The sequence below is a fragment of the Lynx canadensis genome, chromosome B3, assembly GCF_007474595.2.
Source record: "Lynx canadensis isolate LIC74 chromosome B3, mLynCan4.pri.v2, whole genome shotgun sequence".
NCBI classification, from domain to species: Eukaryota; Metazoa; Chordata; class Mammalia; order Carnivora; family Felidae; genus Lynx; species Lynx canadensis.
This window is the reverse complement of record NC_044308.2, coordinates 138,535,972-138,563,524: the sequence shown is the minus strand read 5'-3', so window position 1 is coordinate 138,563,524 and position 27,553 is coordinate 138,535,972. Positions and strand designations below refer to the sequence as shown.

Sequence of the window (27,553 nt, the reverse complement as noted above, 5' to 3'; positions counted from 1 at the left end):
AAGGTCCAGCTGTAAGACTAATGCATAAAATTTAATATGTGGAAAATGAAAAAATACAAGTTTGGGTACTCTTCTACGATTTTATTAATGCAGAAGTAAGAAACAAGTGGGGGGCTTCTTTGCCTTAAAATATCCCCCCCCCCCTTTTTTTTTTAACTCTATCACAGATACTCAAGAGGTAAACATAAATCCTGCTTGCCTCGGCTTCGTCAAGAATGGACTAAAACTCGAGGCACTTCACAAATACTACTAACAAGAGAAGAGACTGTGGAGTACTGTCCTTTCATGAACGGGAGGGACAAAGCACAGCAGCCATAAATATCATGGCTACATTAACTAATTTTTAGTACAATTCTGAAATACTGGCATGGTTTTGAAATGCCAGAATATGCATGGCTTTTTAAGGCTTATCATTTTGTGGGGGGAAAAATTACTTGCAGCAAATAACCAAATTTTCTCAATTGGTAAAAATTATGCCTTGCATAAAAATAAAAGGATTAGAGGCCTCTGTTCTTCTTGAAAACCACCCCATCACCCCCTCTCTTTCTTTGAGAAAACCCACACAATACACATTTTGAAAGCTTTCAGAATGTGTTCTTACACAATAGACCCCCAACTAGTCAAAATGAGTTTAGGTGTATCAAGAAAATTATACACGTTTTTAAAACGGTCTAAATAGATATTAAAGGAAAGTTGCTCCCACTCTGCCAGGCACAGCATCCTGAAAGATCGCACAGTGAGAGAAATCTCTTACCATATTGTAAACCATAAATTGTGTTTGAAAATAAAATTGTTAATGAAGAAACTGACATTTCTAAAGCTGCTGTTTGAGGTAACCATTCTTGAAACACATTTATGACACAAAATCTTAAAAGCTCTAAAACACAGAAGTCACCGAATTGTATTACATATTTCTTTAAAACAAAATCCAAACATAATAATGTGCCTCCTTCTTCAAGTTACTTTAAAATGATGAAATATAAATCTATATTTTCATGAACGCTTGGCTTTTTTTTTTTTTTTTTTTTTTGCCAGAAGCAGTAACATTTTACCATCTCAGGTAATATTTCTCTCATTTGTGAATATTTAGACAGTAAAATACCTTACCTAGCCCTATACTTTCGGGGAAAAGATGAATTGCAATGAGAAGCGAAAGAGCATTTAAGCATCAAGCAACGCAGAGTTTATAGGAATAAAGGAGAATCTGATTATTCTTTATCTCTTTTTTTTTAAATCAAAACAAAAAAATCTGGATTGTTCTCCTTAAATTTGCAATGGGGTCCACACTCTTCTAAGGACTTTAAATCAAAAATTTTAGGTATAAAAAACATTGTTCCCGGGTACAGGCAAATTTAAAGTCACTTCTGTATCTCATTAAGCCACGTTCAGGTCACGAACAACCCGCAGGCAGTCAAGAGGGGCCCGAGTCTTCTCCACGCACAACTGAGTCCGCTTTGGTCTAAACGGGCACCAACCTTACTGTGACAGCGTAGGCCCTTCGCTCAGCTCATATTGCCCGTTTTGAAATTTAAGGGATTTTTGTTTAAGAATATTGTTCTATCTTTATAAATGCTCCTCAATCTCCCCGCCCCCCCCCCCCACCTCACTGTCATGGCTGCTGCCAGTCTCTGGCTGAGACAGGCTTCCACGCACGGCTCCTCGGGGCTCCTCACCTCCTAATAAAACACGGACAAGACGGGAGGTGGGGAGGGTGGAAATGAGGAAATGGAAGTGGCTGCAGAAAAGAGAGAGGAACTTCTTCAAAACCTTTAGCCTCCAGGGTGAGGTTCTGTCCTCCCTCTCTGGATGCCCCCAGTATTCTCTGGGGTAAATTCAGATAAACCTAAGGATGTGCGCTCAATAAATACTACATAATAAAGACTATGTTAACAGAATCGGAGTGAAAAGGATTCTCTTTGAAAGTCGAGTGTTTGCTGTCCACAAACATACACAGGTGACACTCTCAAAGGGAAGGTAGGACACATCCCTGGCTGGACTCAATAGGCCACTTGTGCTTTAACACAACTTTTACCAAAAAAAAAAAAAAAAAGCCTTTATTAGAAATCCAGAAACGTTGTTTCAGGACCAACAAAAGGCAGAGAGATAGAAGTCTGGAAAAAGGAAAAAATGGTACCACTCCAGCACTGAATTTCTTCACCGAGTCCAACAAATCCCCTCTTGTGAAACCTGGACCAGGTGCCCCTTTTCCTGAGCCACCCACAGGTGCGCCGTTTTCGAAGCCGACCACACCGCAGCCCGCCCTCGCTGCGCCCTTTGCAGGCGCCACCTTCCTAACGCCAGCGCTGGCACCGCCCCGCACTGCGGGAGCCTCCGGCACCAGCCTACAAGCCACCTCGGAAAGGACTGTAGACTTTGCTTTTTGCTTCAAGAGCTTTGAAAGGTGACGACCCGAGGCTCTAACTCCTTGCGTCCCAGCTTGTCCAGAGAAACGAGGAGTTGGCACACTTTGCTGGGAGCGCTCGGACGGCTCAGGCAAGTGGGGCTTGGCAGCTGCGGTAAGCCCAGGAACTCCTCGCCCGGTCCGGACAGTCCGCTCACCCCGTTCCGTAGATCAATGTGCGGAAATGGAAGAGAGAGTTCCGGCTCCGGCACTTGAATGCTCTGTGTCGTGGGCTCCCTAGATGCAAAATGAGAGCACCTCCCGCCCCAACTTCATGATCACGATGGACAGCAAATAATACGGTGTATGTACAGAGGACACTGTGACCACACTCTACAAACACGAGCTCTTCTTGCACAGTATTTTATTAGACAACCAAAATGTTACGACCGTAAGTGAACCTCTTGAGTGGAAGGAAATGAAATCTGTGTTTACATAAGGAGAAAGCTAACAGGCAAGACCGTTCAACTTACGGGTTTGTGTGGCCTCTTCTGTCTGTGTATCTGAGCATTCCATATCTTCAACACTGGATTCTGTGCTCTCGATTCCTTTCTTTCGCTTCTTACGTGTAAAGATTTTTTAAGAGAGAGAGAAAGAGAGATGTGGTCTGACGGTCAAAGAAGTAAACACACGAACCTACCATAAAACCACCATATATGCGAATCTATCCAGGTGTGGGCGTATCAAAACAAGCAGAAGACCGTTCACAATGTCAGGGTGGTGGCCGCCCCTAAGGGAAGGGGCTGGGGACGGCAGCCAGTGGGATGAAGAGAATCTTCAAGGATACACTTAGTCTAAATGTGAGCTGATTTGTTACTGCCACCTCTAACTTTTTATGCTTCTTCAGAATCATTTACCACTGAAAGCCTCACCATCGGGATCGATTATACGGAAACTCTCTCCTAAAGCAAAGCATTTAACAAAACGGGTATCACCATTCGGGCCAACGATACTTATTCTCCCCGTTTCACAGTGTGTGTTGTGTCTGCGGTGGGGGAGCAGGGGGTAATCTCTCTACCTGATCAGTGGGAAAATCCACACCTTGTCCATATAGTATGGATCACTGGTCATATCCTACAAATCGGTGGTAAAAGTCTACTTTAATGACAAACTTCCAGTAAATGTATTCTTTTGGCACACTTTTTATTAAAAGGTTAAGAGGGCATAAACCTACCTGTAAAGGAGGAGTCTGAAGAGGAAGTACACGGCTCTCCTAAAACCTCAAAAGCAGGTTGGCTTTTCTATCCTTCCCTCAGGCCTTTCCAACTTTCTATTTATTTTTCTAGTTGAGGGTACTTAAAAGTTAAGGCTCGTATTCTGCCACCGGCCCGTCTTTCCAAGTGTTCATTCAATTTCTTTTTTATTATTTTCGATCACTTTTCTAACTAGTTCAGTCCTGTGTGAAGTTTTTAAATTACTCAACATGTCTACAAATGGAAGACCTTAGTAATAACTTTACAACTTTGTATTTCTCGTATACTTTTATCCCAATTTAAATGTGTTAAAATCCAAATGACTACTCAAAGCTTCCCTCAGTTGCCTGGATTTCATTTAGGAAATCCTCTCATTTGTCCCCGATTTCAGATTCACAACGCGTTGGAATGTCCTCGCTTGTATTTTGTAACAATTCATGTGAAGTTAAACTTCACCCGAGCATTTCCCTTGCCGCAGGCCATTCTGCACTCTGCTCTCTCGCCTGATGGCAACCGCGGGTTCCGTTCCACAGAGAACGACACGGGAAAAGCTCGACTCGACTCAAACTACATTATCTTAAAACCCCCGAATGGTCAGAACTGTTATTATGCACGTATTACGAACAATCCCACTGTTTCAAAATATTCTTAAGGTGGCCGTGGAAAGATCGGGACTCAGATATACCCACCACGTTCCTAAAGCAAACGCTTCACGTGCACAAAAAGAACTTGACGGCACCTTAAGAAACTTGAAAAGGCGTTCATTTAGCAGATCTGTATAGGGAGGTATTGCCTCTCAAAAATAGCTGTGAGAGTGGCTGTAACTTCATATAACTGATGAGAGAAGGGGAGAGTGCCTTACATCTTTCTTTTCCAAAGTGTTGCTTCATGATTACCATCTAAACCCTGCTGGGCTGAACAGATTGGTTCGATAATTACATACAATAACTGCAGTGGGCAGGTAACCCTCAGCTGGCACAGGGCAGCTCCCCTGTGAGAACTTCCATATGCAAACTGCACTGATGGAGTGCATTAGGTACATCTTTCCTGCCGGTGCACAGGCCTGATTAACGCCAGCCAAGACTCCAAGGTTAGCATGTCAGCAGATTTGTGATGCATTAGGCAGGAATAAACACAGACACTTTTGTTCGTTCGGACCAAAATTAAGGAGGAATATTTCACTACTATATTGCTTTCCATACGGGAAAGAATGCATTTTCCGATCTTGAGGGGGCAGTTTTTTAAATGCTCATTACAAAGGGGGCTATCCAATACATTCTAAAGAACCTAGTGTGTTCATCTTGTTTTCAAGCTTATTTAATAAAAAAAAAAAAAAAAAAAAAAAAAAAAGAGCTTCCTTAATCTCCATGCAGGTAAATGACACAGGAATGAAAATCAGCCAGTATTCAAGCAAAAACAAACCACCCGTGTTGTAAGCATCATGCAGTAGGTAGAACACTGAATCTCCGGTGTGTATCTCCAGCCCAACTTTTCTGAGAACGTATTTAGTTTTGACAGAAAGGGCCAATGGTCTACAGGAAAAGACCAATTTAAAAAAACAAAACACAAACAAACAAACAAAAACCCTTCCAGTTTAATAGCATGTAAGTTAGTGTGTTATTTCTACAAGACAACGAGTAAAATTCCAAACAATTCACTGGCAGCTTCTTTCTCCCGACTGTCTCCAAATGCTTCATTTCATTATTTGTCAACATCCTGGGCTTCAGATAGTGTGTATTTTGGTTCTCTTTGAACAGAAAACGGCTTCACAAAGGCACCACACTAATCTCTGATTCTGTCATATTCCACACCAGGTCCCACAAAGTGCCTTTGCATTTATAAACGAAATCAAAATATTGTACGACACACAAGAATAACTTATAAACTCAGAACAGAGTTTTCTTTTAATTCAGCACAGCTAAAATATCTGCAGAAAATTAGGTTTATTTCAAAGGGCATTAGCGTATGTGTTACACATTGTATTTTTGAAGTGTTCAGATATGCTAGGCTAAAATTTAGTTAATTAGCAGCTTCTCACTTCCAGCTTAGAAACAGGGAGACAAATCAGCTAGATGCATTTGGACTGATAATTTACTAATAGTCTAAACACTGACTAGAGACCAGTCAGAGACTTAAAGCTGTTTTAACGGGGCAAAGAATTAAAATCTTCTGAGGCAAAAACCAAAGACCTGTTCATTCTCTGCTTCCCAGGTCAGAGACCAAAAGATCACCTCTAGACCCTTTCAACAGCCTCTGGGAAAAGCCAATCAGATGTCTGGCTATAGCAAAGGAGAGGAGGTTCCAGGCCTGTGGCTGGTTTTTCCTCCTCATTACAAAAATCACACATGTTTATTATAGAGACTTAGCATATACAGCCTTTGGAACCGTGCATGTGTCAATGAACAAAGAATTCTAAATACAAACAGGTGACTGTACTAATCAGTCCATCTTACTTTGTTCATTTGGTTAAGGCCACCTAAAGTCACCATGCGGATAGACACAGTTTATAAATTACTCCTCCATACGTTAACAGCAACCAGAAAAACAGGCTGTTACTCAACAGTAACTAAAAAAGATCGAATGGATCTTCTGCGAAGGTGAAGCAGACGCGACGCGACCGGGGGCTTCAGTTAAAATTCACGATGCAGACAAAACACGGAGGCTGGGGAGGGCACAAGGCCAAGGGAACTGTGGGGTGTTTCCCAGCTGGGGGTAGGGAAAGACCAGAACTCGGAGCTCTTTGTTTTTACAGGGTTTCCATCTCGGAGCTGTGCCGCCCCGCTCACCCTGGGCAGGAGGCGGCAACTCCCAGTTGCTTTGCCTCCACACTGACGTGTCCCTTCCTAAAGGGGTCAAGCCCACGGAGCGGTGCGCCTGGCAAAGCCCAGCGCTCTTCACCTGCGCGCTCTCGGTGAGCCCCGCGTGGCACTGTACGTGGACAGATGTGCGGGTCTGCACCTGTCCGGCAACCGTCCACCTAGCGCTGTGACGATGAAGAGCTGACTTCCTATCGTACTCCAAACCCTTTGCAAACTGTGTAACGTTGAAGTGGACATCAAGCAAGTACAGATGTATTTTGAGGAAAAGCAGGAAAAGGTCAGACGTAATTGGAAAAAGAAGAAATGAAAAGAAAAGAAGTGGGTCAGGAAGCGAGTAAGGGACTTAAAAAGAGGGGCAGATTCATTTGAAGAATAATCTAAAGCTATTCTGCAAGAATGCATTAAAGTGATTTATTGTTTTAAAAGAGTTCCAGTGATGAAGGCTGTCACAAGAATCGCGAACGTCACCATTTCCTTCTGCAGTAACTCCGGCCTCCGTGTTACTGGGGGCAGAGAACCCACCACACATCGACTGAGCACCTACTGTGTGCCCGCAACTGTTAACAGGCTTCGCTCTCAGGTTGAAAAAGACATGCTACCAAACAGATGAAAGCAAAAGACTAATTTCGGCTTTTAGAAAACCATTAAGCACACGCAAGTGAAATTTCTAAAACCGTACGTGTGGAAGTCCTATCAAATCACTGTAGGTCTGTAAGTTGTCTCAAGTCCAACGTGACCCCCCGCGCGCGGAATGCCATTCTATGAAGGATCAATCCGTACATAAATGGGACACGTGCACTGCAGCAGGACCCTCGCACAGAGAGTCGTGACACCGCGGCGATGCTTTCCAGGAAGCAACTTTACTTGTGCTGGCCCCACTCGGGTGGGTTCGTACCTGAAGAACTGAGCCCCGAGCACCACGAGGTGTAGATTTTCACACACTTCCACTTTTTTGTCTCTCACACACAGCAACACACAAACATGCAGTCTGATGGGGCGGTCTCACGTTACAAGGTCGTGAGGGATGTTGTCACGTACGCGTAGAGCCAGGATGCCTTGAGGTTTTTGTTTTCGGGGTTTTTTTCCCCCTCTCCTTAGGGAGGGGGCCCTACCACAACATGACTTCATTTTATTCGTTGTTGTTATTTGCTTCCATTTACGTGTCCCGTCTCCATGTTTAGTTATCTACTCTGGACGTAGGAAGAGGAAGTACAACTCCAGCAAATTTTGCTGATTTTAACAGGTCTGGGGGACTGGGTTTAACAAAAGAAAATGTTTCAATATAGGATTTCCCATGAGGAATGAAGGATTCCCTGTTATTAGCTGAAAATGAACTAATGACACACAGTGTACAGAAACAAACAAAAAACCAAAAACTAAAATCTCCAGTGACCGTAACATGGCAGACTGTCTGCAAGGAGCTGAGAGTGAAACACGCTTGGTTTACTCTTGTGGGGGGAGGACATAGATTCGGGTTATCTTGAAACGTTCACACACACACACACACACACACACACACACACACACACACAAAAGTTAAAAATAGATGTTTTAAACACATAAGTGTTTAAAAATAAGGGGGGGGGGATATTTGGCAGACAATATTTCAACCTCCTTCCACCCAAACTCTAAAGAAATGAACACAAAGGACAGTTAAGAACTATTTCAGCAGCAAACAGTGACAGTGCCTCACACCATAACCTTTGGGAAGTGGTGGCCAAGAACAGTCAGACACTTCTAGAAAGCAACATGAGGCTCCTACCCAATGCTGAACCACACTGGAGAAAGATCATGAGGGAACACCATTCAGGAATCTTTTGACACTGATGTCCAATTTACAAAATATAAATAGGAAGCTTGGAAAGGAAGACTGGAACAGCCCCGAAAGAGACCTTCCCTATTCCCACAGTGCCTCATCAAAAGCTGGACACGCAAGTCTGTTTCTCCCCTGGCTGAGAAGAAGCCTGGAGAAAGAGGGCAGAACAACCACAGTCATTCAGGACTAATTATTTTCATCAATAAACATGATTTACCAAAATAGATGACTAAAGAGAAAACAAGTAAATGAGAGCAAAAGCCATGGAGAAGAACCCCCAGTGAGGCTTCTCTCACTGTGAATTTAGATTTTACCAAATGTTTGCCTCTTCTGGCTAGGAAGAGAATGGAACAACTACTGAGGACAGATGATTTGGCCCACTGTACCAGCTAAGCTCGGCTCTCCAGGTCCTCCCCAAGTATGAGCTGCAGGCAGAGAAAGTCCCTTTACAATACAGGGTATACCATATTCATGGAACAGAAAGGAATACTGTGAAGATGTCAATTGTTCCCAAAGTGATATGGTCAACGCATTCTCAATCAAAATCCCAGAAGCATTTTTGTAGAAATTACTAAACGGATTATAAAATTTATGTAAAGCCAAGGCACCAAGAATAGCTAAGACAAAGAGAAGAACAAAGTTGCAGGGCTTACACCATCAGATACCATTACGAAGCCAGTAGTTCAAACAGTGTGGCCAGGCAAAGATAAGTAGGCCAATGGTATAGAACAGGATCAAAACACAGATGTGCAGACCCAAACACATATGGTTTGAAAGCCTGCTACATGCTGTGGGGACATTATAGTCTTCAATAAATGGTTCAAATCAACGAATAATCCACAGGAGGTAAATAAACATGGACTCATACCACGCACAAAATCAGCTGCTGGTAAATCGTAGACCTAAATGCAAAAGATAAAATTTCTTGACAATGACCGAATATCTTCATGATCTTGGTAGACAAAATGTTCCCAAAACAGAATACAAAAACTACTAACCATAAACAAGAAGACTGATAAATTAGGCTTCATTAAAATAAAGGACTTCGGCCATCAAGAGATACCATAGTGACAGAATGAAAAGATAAACTACTAATCGTAAAAAAACAAACAAACGAACAAACAAAAAATGTGTAATACACAGACTGCATATATACGAAGTAGGCAGGTCTGGCAAATCAAAAGAAAGCTGACAATCACCTCCCCTCCCCCCCCCCCGCCACTTTTTCATGGACAAAAGATTTGAAATGCACCTCACAGCAAAAGGACAATGGAGACTGACGGGCATAGGAAAAGGTGTTCCAAATCAATACTCTCAAGGAGATTAAATTAAAACCACAGAGAAATACCAGCACACATCTACCAAAATAGATAAAATTAAATACAAGGCAACAAATAGTGTTGGTGAGTGCTGGTGAGCAGCCTCTCACAGGCTGCTGGTGGGGAGCATAAAGTGGACAGCTGCTGTGGGAAGCTGCCTGGCATCAGCACTGAAGCTACACGTTAAGTAAGCCCTCTACCCCGTAACTCCACTATGTATACACCCCGCCGGAAATCAATGTATTGGCTTCCCAAAAGAAGCTAAAAGAATGTTCTTAACCGGCATTCTTGCAAGTGCCAAAAACCGGAAACAGTGCACGCGTCCATCACTAGAAGGGATAAGTGAATTATGATGCAGTCATATAATGCAGCGCTCAGTACACAGTAACGAAAAATAAACGACTCCGGTTGCATGCAACAGCATGGAAATTCAGACATACAATGATATGATCGACACAAAAGGGTACATGTCATATGGTGCCGTTACTGCGAATTTTCCTTAAAGGGCAAAAGCAATGTATGGTGTTGTAAGTCAAAATACTGGTTACTTTTTTTTTTTTAATTTGTTAATCTGTATTTATTTTTGAGAGAGAGACAGAGTGCAAGTGGGGGAGGAACAGAGAGAGGGGGAGACACAGAATCCAAAACAGGCGCCAGGCTCCGAGCCGTCAGCACAGACAGAGCCTGACGCGGGGCTCGAACTCATGAACTGTGAGATCGTGACCTGAGCTGAAGTCGGCCGCTCAACCGACTGAGCCACACAGGTGCCCCCTGGTTACTCTTAATGAAGGAATAATGGCTAAGAGGAAGGCATGAGAGAGGTTTCTGGGGTTCAAGTAATGATCCAGACCTCGATCTGGGGGATGTTTAAATGTATATGTTCACTTTGTTAAGTTCAAATTCCACACTTATTTGTGCCATTTTTCTGTACATACATCACAATCTCACTTAAAAATATAGGGCGAAAAAAGCTACTTGACAAAACCCAGACAAGTAAGACAAGATTAAACTACAGAGCTCAAGCAGCTAAGGAAAAGAATCATTAGTCAACACCGAATCCGCTGACCTAGAGAACTGTGGCTAAACCACCAAGTGGAACACAAAGAAATGTATCAACTTCAACAACCTAAATTTATGTAAAGAAAATACACTTTCTACTACGTAGCATGCTCAACCAGCTAGACAGATGTTCACCAAATTCAGAGGGTTTATCTGGGGCGATCTGACTGAAACTACGGGCTACGTGGTATAAATTTAATACTACATGGGGGGCAGTCACCTCAAGAGACAGGAAGGTGGCCACCAGAGCGGAAAGCCTTTACCCTTACTCAACTCTTTGCACCATGTTCCAGGCTGAGTGCCAGCAGGGATTCATTTCACCATGGTTAATGGTTTTTCAGAGAAACTCTAGAAAGGCCAACTAGCATAATATAACTTAAAAAAAAAAAAACTAGAATATATGGGAGTGGAAAGAAGGCTACGTACACATCATTCACAGGAAACAAGAGTATACACTGTCTGCAAATTGCAGGGCCACACGCTAGGCCTACTCACTGAATCTCCAGGGATGAGACTCAAGAAATTCTGACGAGCAGCCCTGTTGTTGGCTTGGGCAAGCAACTTAATCAAGGCCATGCAAGAAAACAGCTAGTGGAGGCATTACCTTCCTTTTAACTTGCTGAGTTCCTTCCAGTAAATTAAGCTGTTCTGAACCCAGATGGGACAGGGAGGAATTCTTTAAGGATGGAACCACATGCTATTGGTCTTTATAGCCCCAGGGACCTAGCCTAGACCAGGCGCATAAATTAGACTTTTATATCGCTGAATGTTGGTTTAAGAGAACACAATGAATCCAGTAACTGCTGGAACTACTGCCCGGTTCTCAAGTGTTCAGTTCTAATCAACAAGGAAAATCTTTGGCTGTGTACTTCCTAAAGGTAGAGCGGTACTTAGTTTTTTTCAGCTTCGGCTGTAGGTTATCCCCAAATCCTGTGCTTTAAATAAAACTCTCTGGCTACTGAGGCTGAAAACATTTTCAAGTGGGTAAATTCATACTTCACTCTAGTTTCCAAATGTGCTGCACCGCAACCAAGCACGATTATAAAAAAAAAGGATAGAGACCTTGCTTTATTCTGCTGCAGATCAATTCTCGTAGGTTTCTGCCATAATGGACAACTCTTGGGAACAGAGAAATATACATGAATTGATTAAACCTTTCCCTTTCCAAAAGAGAGTTGAGTGTCAAAAATACAAAGAACATATACTTTAAAAAAAGTTTTAAGAGATTATGACAAAGGGAAAGGAGAAAAATATATACTAATTACAAGGTTAAACATAATTTCTATGATTGAGCATCATAATTAGCTCTGAGCTTCCTAGTAGCCGGAGCAAAATAATGACATCTTGATTATATACCCTTTGCTAAAAAAGTGATGGACCATTAATTTGTCAAAGGAAAACTTGCCAGTCAGTGCAGCTCTGCCCTTATCTGCTCTAGATGTGGGCTATTTACAATTTATTTGAAGAAAACGTTCTCAGGCTTAAAAAAAAAAAAAAAAAAAAACAGTCTGGACCAACTCTTCCACGTTACAAAAAAAGACAAAAGGCCAACAAAGTTAACAACTCACCTACAGTAACATGGCTATCAAAGTGTTTCATGATCTCACCTAATCTTAACTGTTAATAACTTCTTTTTAACACAAAGAATAGCCCTGTGTCAGTCAGCTATGAGGGAAGGAGGGAAAAAGCAGGAAACTAATAGAGTGGGAAATCTAGTAACTCACTTGATACTCATTTTTGCCCTCTAAACGAAGCTTTCTTTCTGCAGATAGGGGTTGGCCCAGAGGGAAATCTCCGGCCTTCTGAACTACCCAAGGACACAGGAGGACTGTGACATCACAGACCCTGGTTCTGCAGAGCTATGGAGTCAGCCAAGCTGCAGAAACCACGTTTTCTCCAGCACGGAAGTCCCAGCAATGGCGCCCTGCAGAGTAAGGGGCTGTGGCACTGGACTAGGTCTCACCACAATCGATCTTTAAGTTCCCAATCGGCAAAAATTTAGAAGAAAACACCACAGACGCTGGCTATGAATATTGCCGTATGGAAACTCTGGCCTTGGCAGGCACATGCAGAGTCCAAATCTGCTGCCTTACTGAACGATTCCACTCGGGCCGCCATTTCACCCCTGCACTGCAAAGCTGGACGTGGTTTTCCGCACACTGGCTGACCACAAAAATGGGGCGATGCCATTAAGACAAAACTTCCAAAAGGAAAAGACGTGTGTACGTAGATGCAGCGCATAATTTCGGATCCTGTGGTGAGACTACAAAGAGACCTAATGTTTGCCAAAAGCGTCAAATTCATGATACGATTTCAAAATTCCTATCTCCTTTAGAAGTTAAAAAGAATTACCAAAATCTTTTAAGATGGTGTTTCTTATTTAAACCCTTTTTCTCACAGTTTGGAATAAGAAAGGAATGTACTGGAATTTACAGCCAACGACAGTAAAAACAGGCAACGCTACAAAAAAATATTTTTCTGCTAAAAGTACTTTCCCTTTTCTATTTAAAAGCAGCTAACGCATTTTATTCAATAATTTCAGACTGTAAGGGAAATCACTAAATTAGTCAATAATTTAATTATTAAAAATAACCCAGAAGTTGACGTATACCTGTCAAATCTAAAATTTTAAAGTGATACCAGGAGTTATTTACATGCCAGCGCAACAGTTCACCCATCAAGCCCATTGTTAATATCGCTCTCCGAAAAATTAAACCTCCTTATATGAAGATACGTCGCTTTACGTGACGACATTTCTGTAAACAACAAAATAATGTTCAAATGGTGGGGGCACCTGGGTGGCTCAGTCAGTTAAGCGGCCGACTTTGGCTCAGGTCATGATCTCATGGTTCACGAATTTGAGCCCCACGTCGGGCTCCGTGCTGACGGCTCGGAACCTGGAGCCTGCTTCGGATTCTGTGTCTCCCTCTCTCTCTGCCCTTCCCCTGCTCGCTCGCTCTCTCTCTCTCTCTCTCTCTCTCTTTCAAAAATAAATAAACATGAAAAAATTATTTTAAAAAACCACAAAAAACAAAACAAATGGTGAACACTCCCCACCAGCAAACCAGGAAACTTTCAAACACTACTTTTCAAATAGTAATTTTCGAACCCCGACTTTCAAATGGTGCGCTGTGACCACACCAACAAACGAGGAAGAGCTAAGAGCCCAGAGCAACCCTGCCAGGTGGCCTGGGAGGTCAAAACCCCCCAAACCACGGGCTGAGTGCCCCATTCAAATCCCCCTGCCAGACATCAGTATCCCAAATCAGAATCTTGCTAGGAATTTACGAACTTGCCACGGGATAAAGAAACATCCATTCATTTTTCTACAACCCTCTACATGTTTTTCTGTCTTATATCACCTTATATGATGGTGATAAATATTTAATTGCCGAGCAGTCTGTTATAATTTTCTTTACTCATTTACTTTCCGAAAATTAGTATTTGCTGCAATTATCATCACAGGAAGCCAAAGGATCACTTATAACAAAATTCACCTTTGTTACTGTTTTTGCTCTCAGGCCTCCGTTCTCCACAAGGCTGAGGTCCAGCTTGCCATCGTCCTTGCTGCCTATGGCTCTCAGTCCTTGCAGAAGAGTGTCTCGCAAGTTCTGATAAAGAGGTTTCTCGGCGTAGTCCAGTAATTTCACTGTTTCCATGTATTTAGCAATTTCATCTAAAAGAATGACACGATTATTCTGTAATCTTTCAATCAAAATACAACGTACTTAGCTCTCACTTCTAAGAAAATAACTCATGGTTACAGTAAAATTAGACCACATATCGGTATCTGGTTAAAATACGTTTTTTACAATCATTTCTTCAATGGAAAGTACGCTTTCGAAGTCAGGAATCGTCAGGCGAGTCAAATAAAAAACTTATTTTGGGATGTAACGTGAAACACATTTTTGTCGTCGTAAGGGACGAAAGATAAAAGACATACTAAAATCTAAACATGCACGGAAACAACCGCCATCGTCTTAAAGCTACAAAAACAGAACAGGAAAGGGCCTTGAACAGATAATGAAGTAACGTGTACCTAAAGATCAGGAATGTCACGGCCAATATCTTTTGCCATGGAAGCCATCAGTCCCACAGAAGACAGCCGCATGCTTTGTCTGCGTACGTGAGAAATCAAACGTACCAAGAACAAGCTGAAGAAAGGAGAGGGAAGCAAGGCCTCGGTTTCCCATAGAAGAGAAAAATCAGCTTCTGAACGACGAAAGGCTTCCTGTGCACTGAGGCAGAAGCGCACCCCCAGAAAGAAATCTTACTAGTCAGGATCAACACTTCTCGGCACCAGAAATCCATCCTGAGGCGACGGACTCGACGCTCCCCAGCCTCTCCCTTCCAGCGCCCTCCAGGGAGCTTGTGCGCCCGCTGCCTCACACGCTGGCTCTTAGACCCCTACCTGTCCTCGCCAATCCCAACAGATCCAAACCCAAACTCCTGATCTGCCGCTAAGCCTGCTCCGCCGCCGTCCCCCGCCCGCCCGCCCCCGTTACTGAGAATGCCATCCTTCCAGCTCCTCCGGACAAAAACCTCTCTCCACACCCCACACCCAGAAAACCAAGAGATCCTGACGGTGCTACACACACATACACACACACCTTCATTCATCTGAGTACTGACTGGCATTCACTATGGGGCAGGCACAATTCTAGATACTCGGGATACGTGAGGAAAACCGAAGTGAGAATCCCTCCCTTCAACTTTCTTAATCTGACAAAGGGGGTCTCTGGCAAACCTACGGCAAACCTCACTGGGCATGGTCACACAGGGAAATCTTTCCTTCCGAGAGGGGAAAATGTGAAGCGTGTTCACGACTCCTGTTCAGTGTAATAGCCATGTATGCTTTCAGTCAGGACACGAAGGCAAGAAAAGAAACGGGCATAAAGAGTGGAATGGTTTATTCACAAACACAACAGCGTATGCAGAAAATCCTAAGGAATCTATTAAAAAAAAAAAAAAAAAAAAACCTAGTGGCACTAGTAGGTAAATTTATCAGGGTCACAGGATACAGGGTAAATATTAAAAAAATCGATTTCTATATACTAGCAACGAACAATTGGAAAAATAAGATTTTTAAAAAACTGATCACTTACAACGGCATCAAAAGCTGTCAAATACCTAGCAACATATACAGTGAAGGTGGGTGAGATTTTTGCAGAGAAAATTATAAAACAGTGAGATAAATTAAGTCGGACGAAATTAAGTGGAGGATATACCACATCTGTGGACCAGAAGATCCAATAGTAAAAAGATGTCAGTTAATCTGTAGAGTCAATGCCATACCACTCAAAATTCCAGCAAACTGGAAAGGGAGGGGATGTGTGTGGAATTGACAAGGTGATTCTAAAATGTACAACAAAAGGTCAAGGATAGCAAAACACCAGAGTCAAGTTTAAAGAACAGTAGTGCTGGAGTACTTAAACCACCAGATAATCAAGAACCAAGGCCAGATAGAGTAATTATGACAGTATGGCCCAAGAATAGACCAAAGACTAATAAAAAGAAGGGAGTCCAGAAACATCCACAGATCCACAGTTGATTTAAGACAAAGGCAGCACCATAGGGTAAGAGTGGTTTTATCAAGAAAAGCTACTGGGTCAACTGTTTACAAACACAGGGTGGGAAGAAACCTGGCCTCTCCTCATATAATGCACAATAATCAATTACAGACGGAATATATAACTTTATGGGTAACTGGCAATCTATAACTGCCAAAAAACTGGAAATAATCCAACATTAGAACAGATAAATGGTGGCATATAAATACAACAATTCTGTTAGAGATGAGAATGAACACATCACTGTTTCCCGTGCGACAACGGGGCCCCGGGAGGATCTAATGCACAGCCTGGTGACTGTAGTTAACAACTGATACCATAGGGGCACCTGTGTGGCTCAGTCAGTTGAGTGTCTGACTTCGGCTCAGGTCACGACCTCACGGTTCATGAGTCTGAGCCCTGCATCAGGCTCTGTGCTGACGGCTCAGAGCCTGGAGCCTGCTTCAGAGTCTGTGTCTCACTCTCTCTCTGTCCCTCCCCCGATCATGCTCTGTCTCCCTGCCTCTCTCATTCTCTCTCTCTCTCTCTCTCTCTCTCTCTCTCAAAAAATAAAATAAAATAAAATAAAATAAAATAAAATAAAATACACTTAAAAAAAATAATAATTGGTACCATAGACTGGAAAGTGGCTGAGAGTAGATCTTGAGCAGTCTCACCACACACACAGACACACACACAGACACACACACACAGACACACACACAGTTAACTGAGGTGATGGAAGTGTTAATTATCTTTGATCTTGTTAATCATTCTACAATATAAATGTATATCAAATCACCACAGTGTATACTTTAAATGTATACAATTATATTTGTCAATAAAGTTAAAAAGTAAATAAGTAAAAACATTAAAAGAAAAAAAACCCGTGCAACAATGGGAACGAATTTCACAAATACAATACTGAGTCAAAGAAATGACTCTACCAGAGATACAAGTTAATTTCATGAAGGCAGGGATTTTTACCTACGTTGTTCGCTCTATGACTCCATTTTTATACAGCTCGAAAATAAATCTTTGGGGCTGGGAGTTAGGCTAGTTATTTATTAGGCCAGAGAGGGGCTCGTGACTGGTAGGAGGCACAAGGAGGGACTCGGAGAAGCCTATGACATTCCATTTCTTGTGTGGCTGGTAAGACTGCAGTTTTAAATAGCCTGAGGTCAGGGTAGACTTCCCTGGAAAGGAGACAACTGAGTGAAGACTTGAAAAGACATCTAAAGACATCTAAGTATATGCAAAGTGACCGCCTCTCTCCCACTGCCCCTTCCCCTGCTTGGATTCCTGTGGCAATCACCCAGCCTCAGCCTGCTCCAGCCGAGCCCTGCCTTGCCCCCTTAGCTGTCTATGCTCAGAACAGGAGCTAGACAGATTTCCCGTAAAGACAGACACTGATGTCATTCTTCTACTCTAAACCCTACACTCTTGCTCGCAGTGAAAGGCAAAGCCCTTCTGATGGCCTAAAAGAATGCATTCCTCAAGTACAGCAGGTACTTCTGTTCCTTCTGCCTACAACCCTTCCCTGGGCTTCCTCTAGCAACCTCCCCATCTCAGACTGCTCAGATGTCACCTGCTTAATTAGTAAGGCCACTCTGACCACTGCATTTAAAATTTCAACCCTCCTCCCCAACTCGATTCCCCACCTTGTCCCCACACCTACCAATTCTATTCCCTGCTTTCTCTCTTCCCCCATAGTACTACCCATATAATCTACTGTAAAATACACTCTTGTGTTTACTGTCTCTCTCTCCCAACTACAGCATTAGCTTCATGAAGACAGGAATTTTTAGTTATTTTGTTCACTGGTATATCCCTAGTGCCTAGAATGGTCCCCGGCATACACTAAGGCCTCAATTAAAAAAAAAAAACAAAAAAAACAAAAAAAAACAACCAGTTGAATTCATGAATGAAATTTGGCTCCTTTCCTGAAAGCACTGAATAATAATGTAAGCAAGCTCAGGTACCCACTCAGCCCACCTTTGGAAAGGGAACTGCCGTGTCCGGGATGACAAGAGGCCCCAGCACAATGGCTACACTCAGAAACGCCTAAGCTTTTACATCACAGCATCTTCCGTGGACATCACGGCTCTTCCTCCCAGAAAACAAAACCCCCATGAACATTTAAGAAGTCTTTTCCTACCTGGCTTATTTTTCTCAGGAAAACATTTGTCCATCAAACCTGCAATATTTTCTCGGTATCTGTTAAAAATTAAAGAATGAGTCATTGTTGGAAGCTGTATGCCATGGAAACTTATTAATATTTAATAACAGTAAATAGCACATTAAGCAGCACTGTGTTACATCCTAAATATGCTCACAGACATTCTTCTAAAACAAACTGAACAAAACACCAAAGACCCTTAATATTTAGCAAGTACTTTCTTATTTCCACATTAGTATCAGTTAAAACTATAGTTTCCATTGAGAAATCCTGACTTAAATACATCTACCTTATCATGATTTTACCCAAAATAATTTAAGTTTTCCTTTACCTAATTTTGGAATCTCTAACATAGTTAGGATCTTTCAAATTATCCTCCCAAGGAAGATGGCCACTAAGCCACTGGATCATGCAATAACCCAGTATTTCCAAATCACCACGTCTTGATGGGGCTACGAATACAAAAGAAGCATCAGGTTAAGTATACCAAAATAACTTTAATGTATGATTTCAAATATATATAAAGCAGTAAGGTAAAACAGTCAATTGTACAGTCTTGTTTTTCATCAAAACTTAGCACTGCATTTAATAAAATACTAAATAACTATCGGGCAGTATGAGAGAAATAATTTACCTCCAGCTAGCAATTTACTTTGAAATCCAAACTGGCAAACTCTAGAATTTCAAACTGAGACTGCTAGTCTAGGAAATAAATTATAAAGCGGTGACACATCTAATACTGCCCTTGGAAAACTTGAAGATCTTAAAACTGCTGTATATGAAGGGGCCCAGAGAACCGGGGGGTTTCAGCTCCTCCCCAGTGCTGGGCGCGGAAAGAGGAAATGCCCGCTGTAGAAACAGGCCAACTTCGTAAGTGACAAAGTAAAGCTTGCCTGCTACAAAGTTGTGGCTGCACGAGGAACTTACAGATGTTTAGGCAGCCGGGGGTGGGGGGTGGGGGGGAACACCCCACATTCGACTAAGCTAAATATAACCAAAAAGAAACCGTCACCGAGCTGACGGAACCACCTTCACTGCTAAAGCTGAGGTGTTTTTGAAGGACAGAAGGAAAACGGGGGAAGACACGGGTGGCCCAGTTACACAACTGCAGGAGACCAGCCTCCTCCCGGGTTTTCCCCCACCCCACCTTGCCCCTTGGGGTCTTATTTATTTTATCTACTTATTTATGCAAAATTAAGAACCACGCAGGAGTTCAACCAAAATGCTGGCGGTGTATTTCTTGGTCAAGCGCTGCCGACATACCCACGCCGTTGTGCGCATCGATGCTGGTGAATTCGATCGTGCCATCGTGACATCTTTTGGGGTCTTCTTTGTATTCTTTGTGAATTCCTTCCGGGCAATACCGGTAAGCAAGGCCATAATCTACCAAGTACACCTATAAACATCCGAGCACCAAGAAAAGTCAAAGCCAAAATGATTGCACACACACTCCTTTGTGGCTCAGAGACAAAATTCTGTCACTGGATTCATCCACAAGGCCACACCACTGCGCCCCAAACAAGCGCGAGCCAATAAGCTAACATCAGCAAATACTTAATTCTGAGGGACTTTTCACTTCAAGAAAAACGTGAAATGACCGTGTCATTATAGTCCAGAGAACAGGAGCCCACGTTATACACACTTTTGGATAAGTATGTTATCCTTGTAATTAATCCTGTCTCCTCGACGTGAGCAAAGCTTATACATTTTACACCTTTTCTTACACTTGGTCTAACACAGAACTGAGCACAGAGGAAACCATCGAACCTTTCGCTGCAATACAACTGCCCCACACCAGGTCTAAGACTGACTTAGATGACACTCGGTGCGGTAACGATCTTCTATATCTCTGCTCCTTCACTTACAAAATAATCAAATATCAATTCATTTCATAAAAACATTTCAGAGTACAATAATGACCTGAAGAACTTTTAGATGAGGCTCTTATCTGCATTTAAATATTACATATTAAAGTCAAGTTTCACAATTAAAACCGAATTTTAATATTACAGTGCACCTCTCTGTGGGCACGTACACGTGGGTCTGATGAGCATACAAAAGCCAGTACATTCGGCTCTCTGCTACTCCACAGCCACATATCATATCTCTAATTGTGGGTAAGTGGCTCCCAAACGTAGGCATTTGATCACAAGAGGAAACTGAAGTAAAAATATGGGGACGGATCTAGCACATACATCTAACACCAGAAAAAGAATCCCATCCAAAGCATATGCCCGAAGGATAACAGAAGTGCAAAAATATTTTCCTATAAACAAAAGGCAGCATATTTTAGTTAACTGCAAACTGAAATAAGCCGCACTTTTATTTATTACACTGTACAAATCCAGTTCACTTCAATTAATGGAACCCTTATGGTTCAGGTTCTCAGCGATGTTTTGTTTGCTTGCTTGCTTTTAACCTTTTTAAAACATCTAACACAAGACGTCTGGGAATCCTGTGATCGCCCGGAAGAGTTCCCCAACAGCATGCTACGGCGTGGCGACTTCCCTCTGTTATGCGTGTAGAGATCCCTGACCGCCACCGTCACGGAGACGGGGGACGGGATCAAATACCTGAGATGGTAGAAAATAAAGGGAAGGCCAAGGAAAACGGAAAAATTAAGCAAGGGGAAGTTAAAGACAGGTCCGAGAAGAAGAATACAGTGGAGTATCAACATACACACACGGAAAATATCTAGTCCTTGCTCACACGCTATCGGGAAGACGCGAGAACAAACACGGGACAGATGATGTGCAGTGGCCCGACGATGTCGTGCCAACTAAACCTCACTTTAACCGAAATCGTGGCAACGGCTTCGGGAAAACCACGTAAAGCCCTCTACTGCAGCCAAACTGATCCAAATAAAGGTACGATAACATTAGCTTTTCTCTTTTCCTTAAAAAGTAAAAATTACAAAGTGAATTGTAAGAAACTAAAAAAATGCACATTTGAATTCCAAACACTAAGGGCATACAAATTTAGACAGCTAAGATATTTCTGTAAACCAATTGATTTGAATAATCAACATGTTAAAGACCAAATTTTCCAAGTAACAGAACACTTACATTTGATGGATTTCTTGAACAAAGGAAATAAAAAAAATGACAAAGCAGACAGGCAAACATAATTCATCGGTGCACTATATAATTTTAAGCTTCCACCCCCAAATAGCTATTTGAAATTCATTTTGTATCACAAGCGCTTCTTCTGAATACTATTTAGGACAAAATAGCCAACTTGATAAAGTGCCAACAAATCGCATCAAAAATGTAGAATGTTAACTAGATAAAAGTGTCAAGAAGAAATATTATTATTACCATATCTACTTCAAAAAGTAAAACTTCTGCACAGGTTCAAAAGTTCAAAGCAACCGTATCTGTTTTCAAACAACAGCTTTTAAATAGTAGAAATTAAAGTTAATAAAGCTACCTGGTCAGGATTCTTGTAGCTCAGAAGAAGGTTTGAGGCCTTGATGTCTCCGTGTACATACTCGTGCTCGTGAATGTACTCCAGAATATCCAGCTAAGAAAGCACCATATAGAATAAGTTAGTGCAGTACCCAACACCAACCAGCAGAGGACCGAGCTTCAACACAACTAGACTTTACGGGATTAAAACAAGGAGTGTAGCTCACATACAATTCTTAAGCTCAGCTGCAAGACAGTTTTCCGAGAAAACCTTTTGGCATTTGCTTCGTATATTTTCTGAAGGTCACTCCCAAAGCGATCCATTATCATAAACCTGTAACTAAAGACAAACAGGGAAAGTCAATGAACGAAACGGAACTCCGGAAAACCTATCCTACAATGACTCCCCTCCTTTCAGAGTAGTTTCTTCAAGGCAACGTTCGGTAAGGAAGCAGAATGAAGAGGGAAGAGAGGAAAAAGAAGGAAAGAAAGAAAAACATTTGAAACAATTTCTTCCAACTAGAAATCTCCGGAGTGGGGAGTGCTTCGCCGTCTGCCTTTCACCTTGAAGGCCTCCTCCTGTCTCAGCCAGTAAGCTTCCCAAAGACACTATTCCCTGCAATAGTGTCTACAGCCCACAGACAGAGTCCAGCAGACTCATTCACAGTGAAGATAAAACAATCTGAGGAAGACTCAGTAAGATCACTGATTTTTCTCCTACTTAAGTTACCTTATACTTCTAGATAACAGCTTCTTGCCTGTGACTATCGTGTTTTTCTCTATTTTCAGGGCACATTTTAGCAACTAACTTCCTACTAAAATCAAGACTATCAGGAGACACCATAACAACGGCTAAATTCAATCAAACGGCATAAATGGCGTTAAAGGGCTGTACGTTAAATATCCAAAGGACGAGACTCAGGGAAGAACCACCGCCCAGGGGAAATGAGAAGACTTCTGGCTTTGCCATAAACCCCACCGTGTCACCCTGGCCAGGCCACACAACCTCTCCAAGCCCCGATTCCCACGGCGTCAAACGAGAGTGGGGCCTCAGGCTTCCCAAGGTCTTTTCTGGCACTCGAATTCTAACATTCAACAGCCTCCAGTGACACTTCGTGTGTGCCCACTGTGGGTGCAACACCCTGCTCCAGTAACACAGTGCACCTTGTGCTCTAAGGGTCAGCTTTTACCTTCATGAAGTCTCCCGATTCTGCCTCGTCCGGTTAAATCAATACAAACCAAGACCACATTCACAACGTACCTTCCAATGGGAATAAGATGAACGATGACCATCCCAACGACGGCCGGCGCTCACGGAAGCCTGGTCTGAGCAAGGCACTATTCTAAGTACTTCAGATGGACCAGTGCGTGCCAACCTAACGTCACCCTTGTGAGGCACGGGCTCCTATTCGCCCCATTTTACAGCAGGAGAAAACTGATACCTGGTAATCTGTCCTCCAGGAAAGGGGGGAGCCACGCTTTGACCTCTACGTGAAACATATCCAAATAAATAAATGTCAGTGGTACCCAAAACTCCCACTTATTTTTAGCTGAGAAGCCTATGACGTATACCACATGTCCAGTTCAACAGAGAAGGAAAGCTAACATTAAAAGACAACAGGCCAGGGGCGCCTGGGTGGCGCAGTCGGTTAAGCGTCCGACTTCAGCCAGGTCACGATCTCGCGGTCCGTGAGTTCGAGCCCCGCGTCAGGCTCTGGGCTGATGGCTCAGAGCCTGGAGCCTGCTTCCGGTTCTGTGTCTCCCTCTCTCTCTGCCCCTCGCCCGTTCATGCTCTGTCTCTCTCTGTCCCAAAAATAAATAAACGTTGAAAAAAAAAAAAAAAAAAAAAAAAAAAAAAAAAAAAAAAGACAACAGGCCAAAATAAAAAAAAAAAAAAAAAAAAAAATCGGGATTCTACCCACTTTTGAAGTGGAAGAGAATTGGAGATCATCTTGTCTAAGCATCTTTTGATAAATACATTAACGTCTACAGAGGTAAAGTGATTTGTCCGAAGTCATGTGATTAGTCAGAGGCAAAATGTGTTCATTCGTGCAAGATTTTCCAGGACAATGTGACCTCTAACTTAGTAAAGAAAGAACAGTAATGGGACTTCCTGGTTTCCTCTGTCCACGGGTTCGGAAAGTTGAGGAATGGGACCGGGACACACACACGTTCATTTTTACGGTAAGTGATGTAATTAGTATAGAATTACTAATTAGTATAGCACGTGGGCAACAAACCTCTGCAGACCGTCTAAACGAGGGCTAAAATACAACTTCATTCCACAGGAGACCCATGAAGACACCACTCTGAGCATATCTCTGTCTCTAGTCACAGGCCACTCCACGACCACCGTCAACAACCCCCCCTCACCGCCTCACTATTTCTAAATTACACATGTCAACGGACATTCCCATCGCCCGTGTCATTTTATCCGAGTCCCCAGGGAAGTGCACGTTGATGGTTTCACCTTGCACAAGTTACTTAGAAACTACGCTCATGTGACTCCTCAGGGGTAGACGCAACCTTGCAGAAGGTGGCGAAGGTTCCCAGGCTGCCACGCTCCTCCTCCCTCCTCACCCGGGTTTTCATTACTGGGGTGAGGCTCTTTCTCTCTTGCGCACGCTCGCCCTGCTCCTTGTTAGACATCCATGGCCACCACGTGCCACAGAGCAGGCCGGAAACCACCCTTGACCCCATTCATGTTACTCTCCTGCTGGAGACACCAGCCTGCTCTCCGACGGTTTTCTACATCAGCAGTTCTTAACGTTTAAGGGAATGAAGACCCCTCTGAGAGTAAAAGCTAACACAGTATTTTAACATATATTCTAACTGCTTTATGTTACCCTTATTAAGTGGGTAGCTGTTATTCAATTTCACAGGGGAGGAAATGGAGGCCAGAAGGAATAACTTACCAGTCACACACATTTTAAGGAGCAAAACACAGATTTGGAAACCCAACAGACTGGCTCCAGAATCCTTGCTCTATACGTGCTATTTCTACAGAAATTTTCACAAAAACTCTAGAGACCTGTCCCAGCAACACCGTACACAACAAAACGCTAACATTTCAGGCAGTTCGCACACTCCCTAAGAGATACGTGGATCCCAGGATAAGAACTTCCAAGTAAAACTCAGCACTGGCCGCCCACCCAACAACTACCTCTCCTCCCCATCCTTCCCAGCAGAGCACCCATTTGGTCCAGGCATGCCATCCTCTTCCACGTGGCCACGTGCTTCACCCCGCCAATCATGGCAATCACTCTGCCCTTGCCAGTGACCTGCTTAAGAATGAGCACTGATAGGGGACACCTGGGTGGCTCAGTCGGTTAAGCGCCCAACTTCAGCCCAGGTCATGATCTTGCAGTTCGTGGGTTCGAGCCCCGCGTCGGGCTCTGTGCTGACAGTTCACAGCCTGGAGCCTGCTTGGGATTCTGTGTCTCCCTCTCTCTCTGCCCCTCCCCGCCTCCCTGCCTCTCTCTCTCAAAAATAAACATTTAAAAAATCATAAAAACATAAAAGGATGGGCACTGATAAAACCCTGACCAAGAGAACATGAGAGAAAGGGAGATTTCCCCGCCATGAAAGCGAAACACACAACAAGCAATACCTCCTTCTGCTCTTGGCGGCTGTGTCTGCCTGCGATGCCTAGAAATGGGGCAGCCACCCTGAGACCACACAATGGAGCATTAATACAGAACAAGTTCAAGGGCTTCCCCTTCGGGCCCAAGTGCAAGATAAAGGCAGCTGGGCTCCTGATGATCACTGAAGGGAGCGGAGTCAAAGCTTCCCTTTGCGTGTAGCTGAAAGCACCATTACCAACCTACCCCCAGGTCCACAGTAAGCTGCCAGCCTTACTCTCTGAAGTTCCATTCACTCACTCAAATATTTCTGAAATGTCAATTATGCACCCAATTGGAGGTTTTCTCCAACTCAGCTGTGCTGACAACATCCTCTCCCTTCTTGGAACTCCTGAGACACGAACAAATCAGAGTCACACGGTTTAGCACACGGCTGCTATAATTGCTTCACACAAGTTTGTTTTTCTCACTGGCTAGGCTGAAATTTCATAAAGAGGAGGACGCTGCTGCGAGCAGACCGGACATCTAGTACGAAATACCGAACCAGAACCTGAAGGCTCCCTGTTGTCACATCAATGGCACGGAGTTTTTTGCTTGCTTGCTTGTTTACGTGTCAGGGGAGAAAACGCACAGGGTTCATCTGCCCGGTTCCCACTCATCGGCCGGGTTCCGGGCACTTGCTAGAGCTCCGCACAAACCCTCCAGACCAGAGGTGACGCCGTGTTCCTCTCTGCCAAGTGTGTGCCACACGGCCCAGACGAAGGCCCAGCGGTACCTGCACGCGCTCACTGAACAGTGAACAGCAAGTGCTTAGAACAGAGGGAAGAAAAACAGAACATGCATATGTTTACCTCTTTCCATTTTTATCATGTAGACCAGACCCCCAGTACTTAGGAACACCCAGGTACTTCAGTTTATGGGTACGAATCCACTTCTGAACTACAAGTTAGAAAAAAAAAAAAAAAAGCTTGTGATTTCACTTGTTTTATGTATTTTTTTAAATCATTAAGAGAACGTACTCACACATGCATTAAGATTGCACCTTTTTCCATAAAAAAAGGTGAACGTTATGATCAGCAAATAACAAGTACCTTACAATCAAAGCATTTTTATTAACCCACCAAATTTTGTCATCCTGCTCTAAACATCATCTTTAAAATGAAAAATCTGGGGCACCTGGCTGGCCCAGTCGGTTAAGCACCTGACTTGATTTCGGCTCAGGTCATAATCTCATGATCATGAGATCAACCCCCACGACGGGCTCCAGCCTGCACACCTGCTTAAAACCGTCTCTCTCCCTCTGCCCCCCACCCCCACCCGGTCGCGCAGGCACGCGCACCTGCACGCACGCTGTCTTTCACGGGGAAAAAAACTGAAAATCTGCGGGAGGCATTTAAAGAAAGAAAATCAAACCACAGCACTGCAGTTGTGGTCACCAACTCTAATTATGTAAATGTTTACTCTCTGCTCCAGAAAGACTAACATTTTACCCAATCTAGAAGTTGTTCACCTCATTCTAAAAGTCTTCAACCGGGATACCAAGCTGGAGGGGAGGGGAGGGGAGGGGAGGGGAGGGGAGGGGAGGGGAGGGGAGGGGAGGCTTGAAGAGGTCCCCCTCTCTTCCTTAACAGTCTCTTCAAGTTCAACAATTATAGCATCCTGCCTCCCTCCCAGGTTATGTTGTCTGCAGTTTAGAAAAAATACTCAAAAAGATTGAGAGATCCTTGAGTGATACACATGAATTAGGATTATATCTCAATTTTTAACAATATTTCCTAAATCATATCATTTATTAACTTTATTCTACATATCAATTTAGGTGAAATCTTATAACAAACCCAGGAAGAAATCAGAATTCTCTCCTACAAATCTCATTAAAATGAAATTGATTCATGAAGTAAAAAATAAAAATTACAAGGCATCAAAATATAAGATCCAGTGCCCTGGTTTTGACCTAAAACAACAACCAGGGGTCATTTTAAGAGTGTAAGCAGATGTGTGCTGTACTCCTTACTTTGCTCTGGTTTGGCAGCTCGCTGGTAGAACTTCAGTTCAGTAAAGAGGGGTCCGTTGTCACTGGGCTCCTTAAAACAGAACGGGTAATTGACGCTAACAGTTGTTAACATCAGGGAGTTATTTTCAAAGAAACTTCAAAAAGGACTAAGTCGTTAGCATCAATGAAACTTCAAAAAGGACTAACACCAATTTTTCTTTCCAACATAATTGTGAA

The 27,553-nt window shown here is 43.1% G+C and overlaps 1 protein-coding gene across 1 annotated transcript in view; it reads right to left on the bottom strand.

Annotated features, from left to right (window-relative positions):
• The window catches only part of VRK1 (VRK serine/threonine kinase 1), a 42,177-nt gene that overhangs the window by 2,127 nt on the left and 12,497 nt on the right, over window positions 1-27,553 (bottom strand). Inside the window, 9 exon segments of the mRNA XM_030319933.2 lie at window positions 2,875-2,962; window positions 14,105-14,283; window positions 18,315-18,373; window positions 18,667-18,787; window positions 19,599-19,731; window positions 21,765-21,857; window positions 21,974-22,082; window positions 26,175-26,262; window positions 27,338-27,407. Of these exon segments, the coding sequence (XP_030175793.1) occupies window positions 2,875-2,962; window positions 14,105-14,283; window positions 18,315-18,373; window positions 18,667-18,787; window positions 19,599-19,731; window positions 21,765-21,857; window positions 21,974-22,082; window positions 26,175-26,262; window positions 27,338-27,407 (940 nt within the window).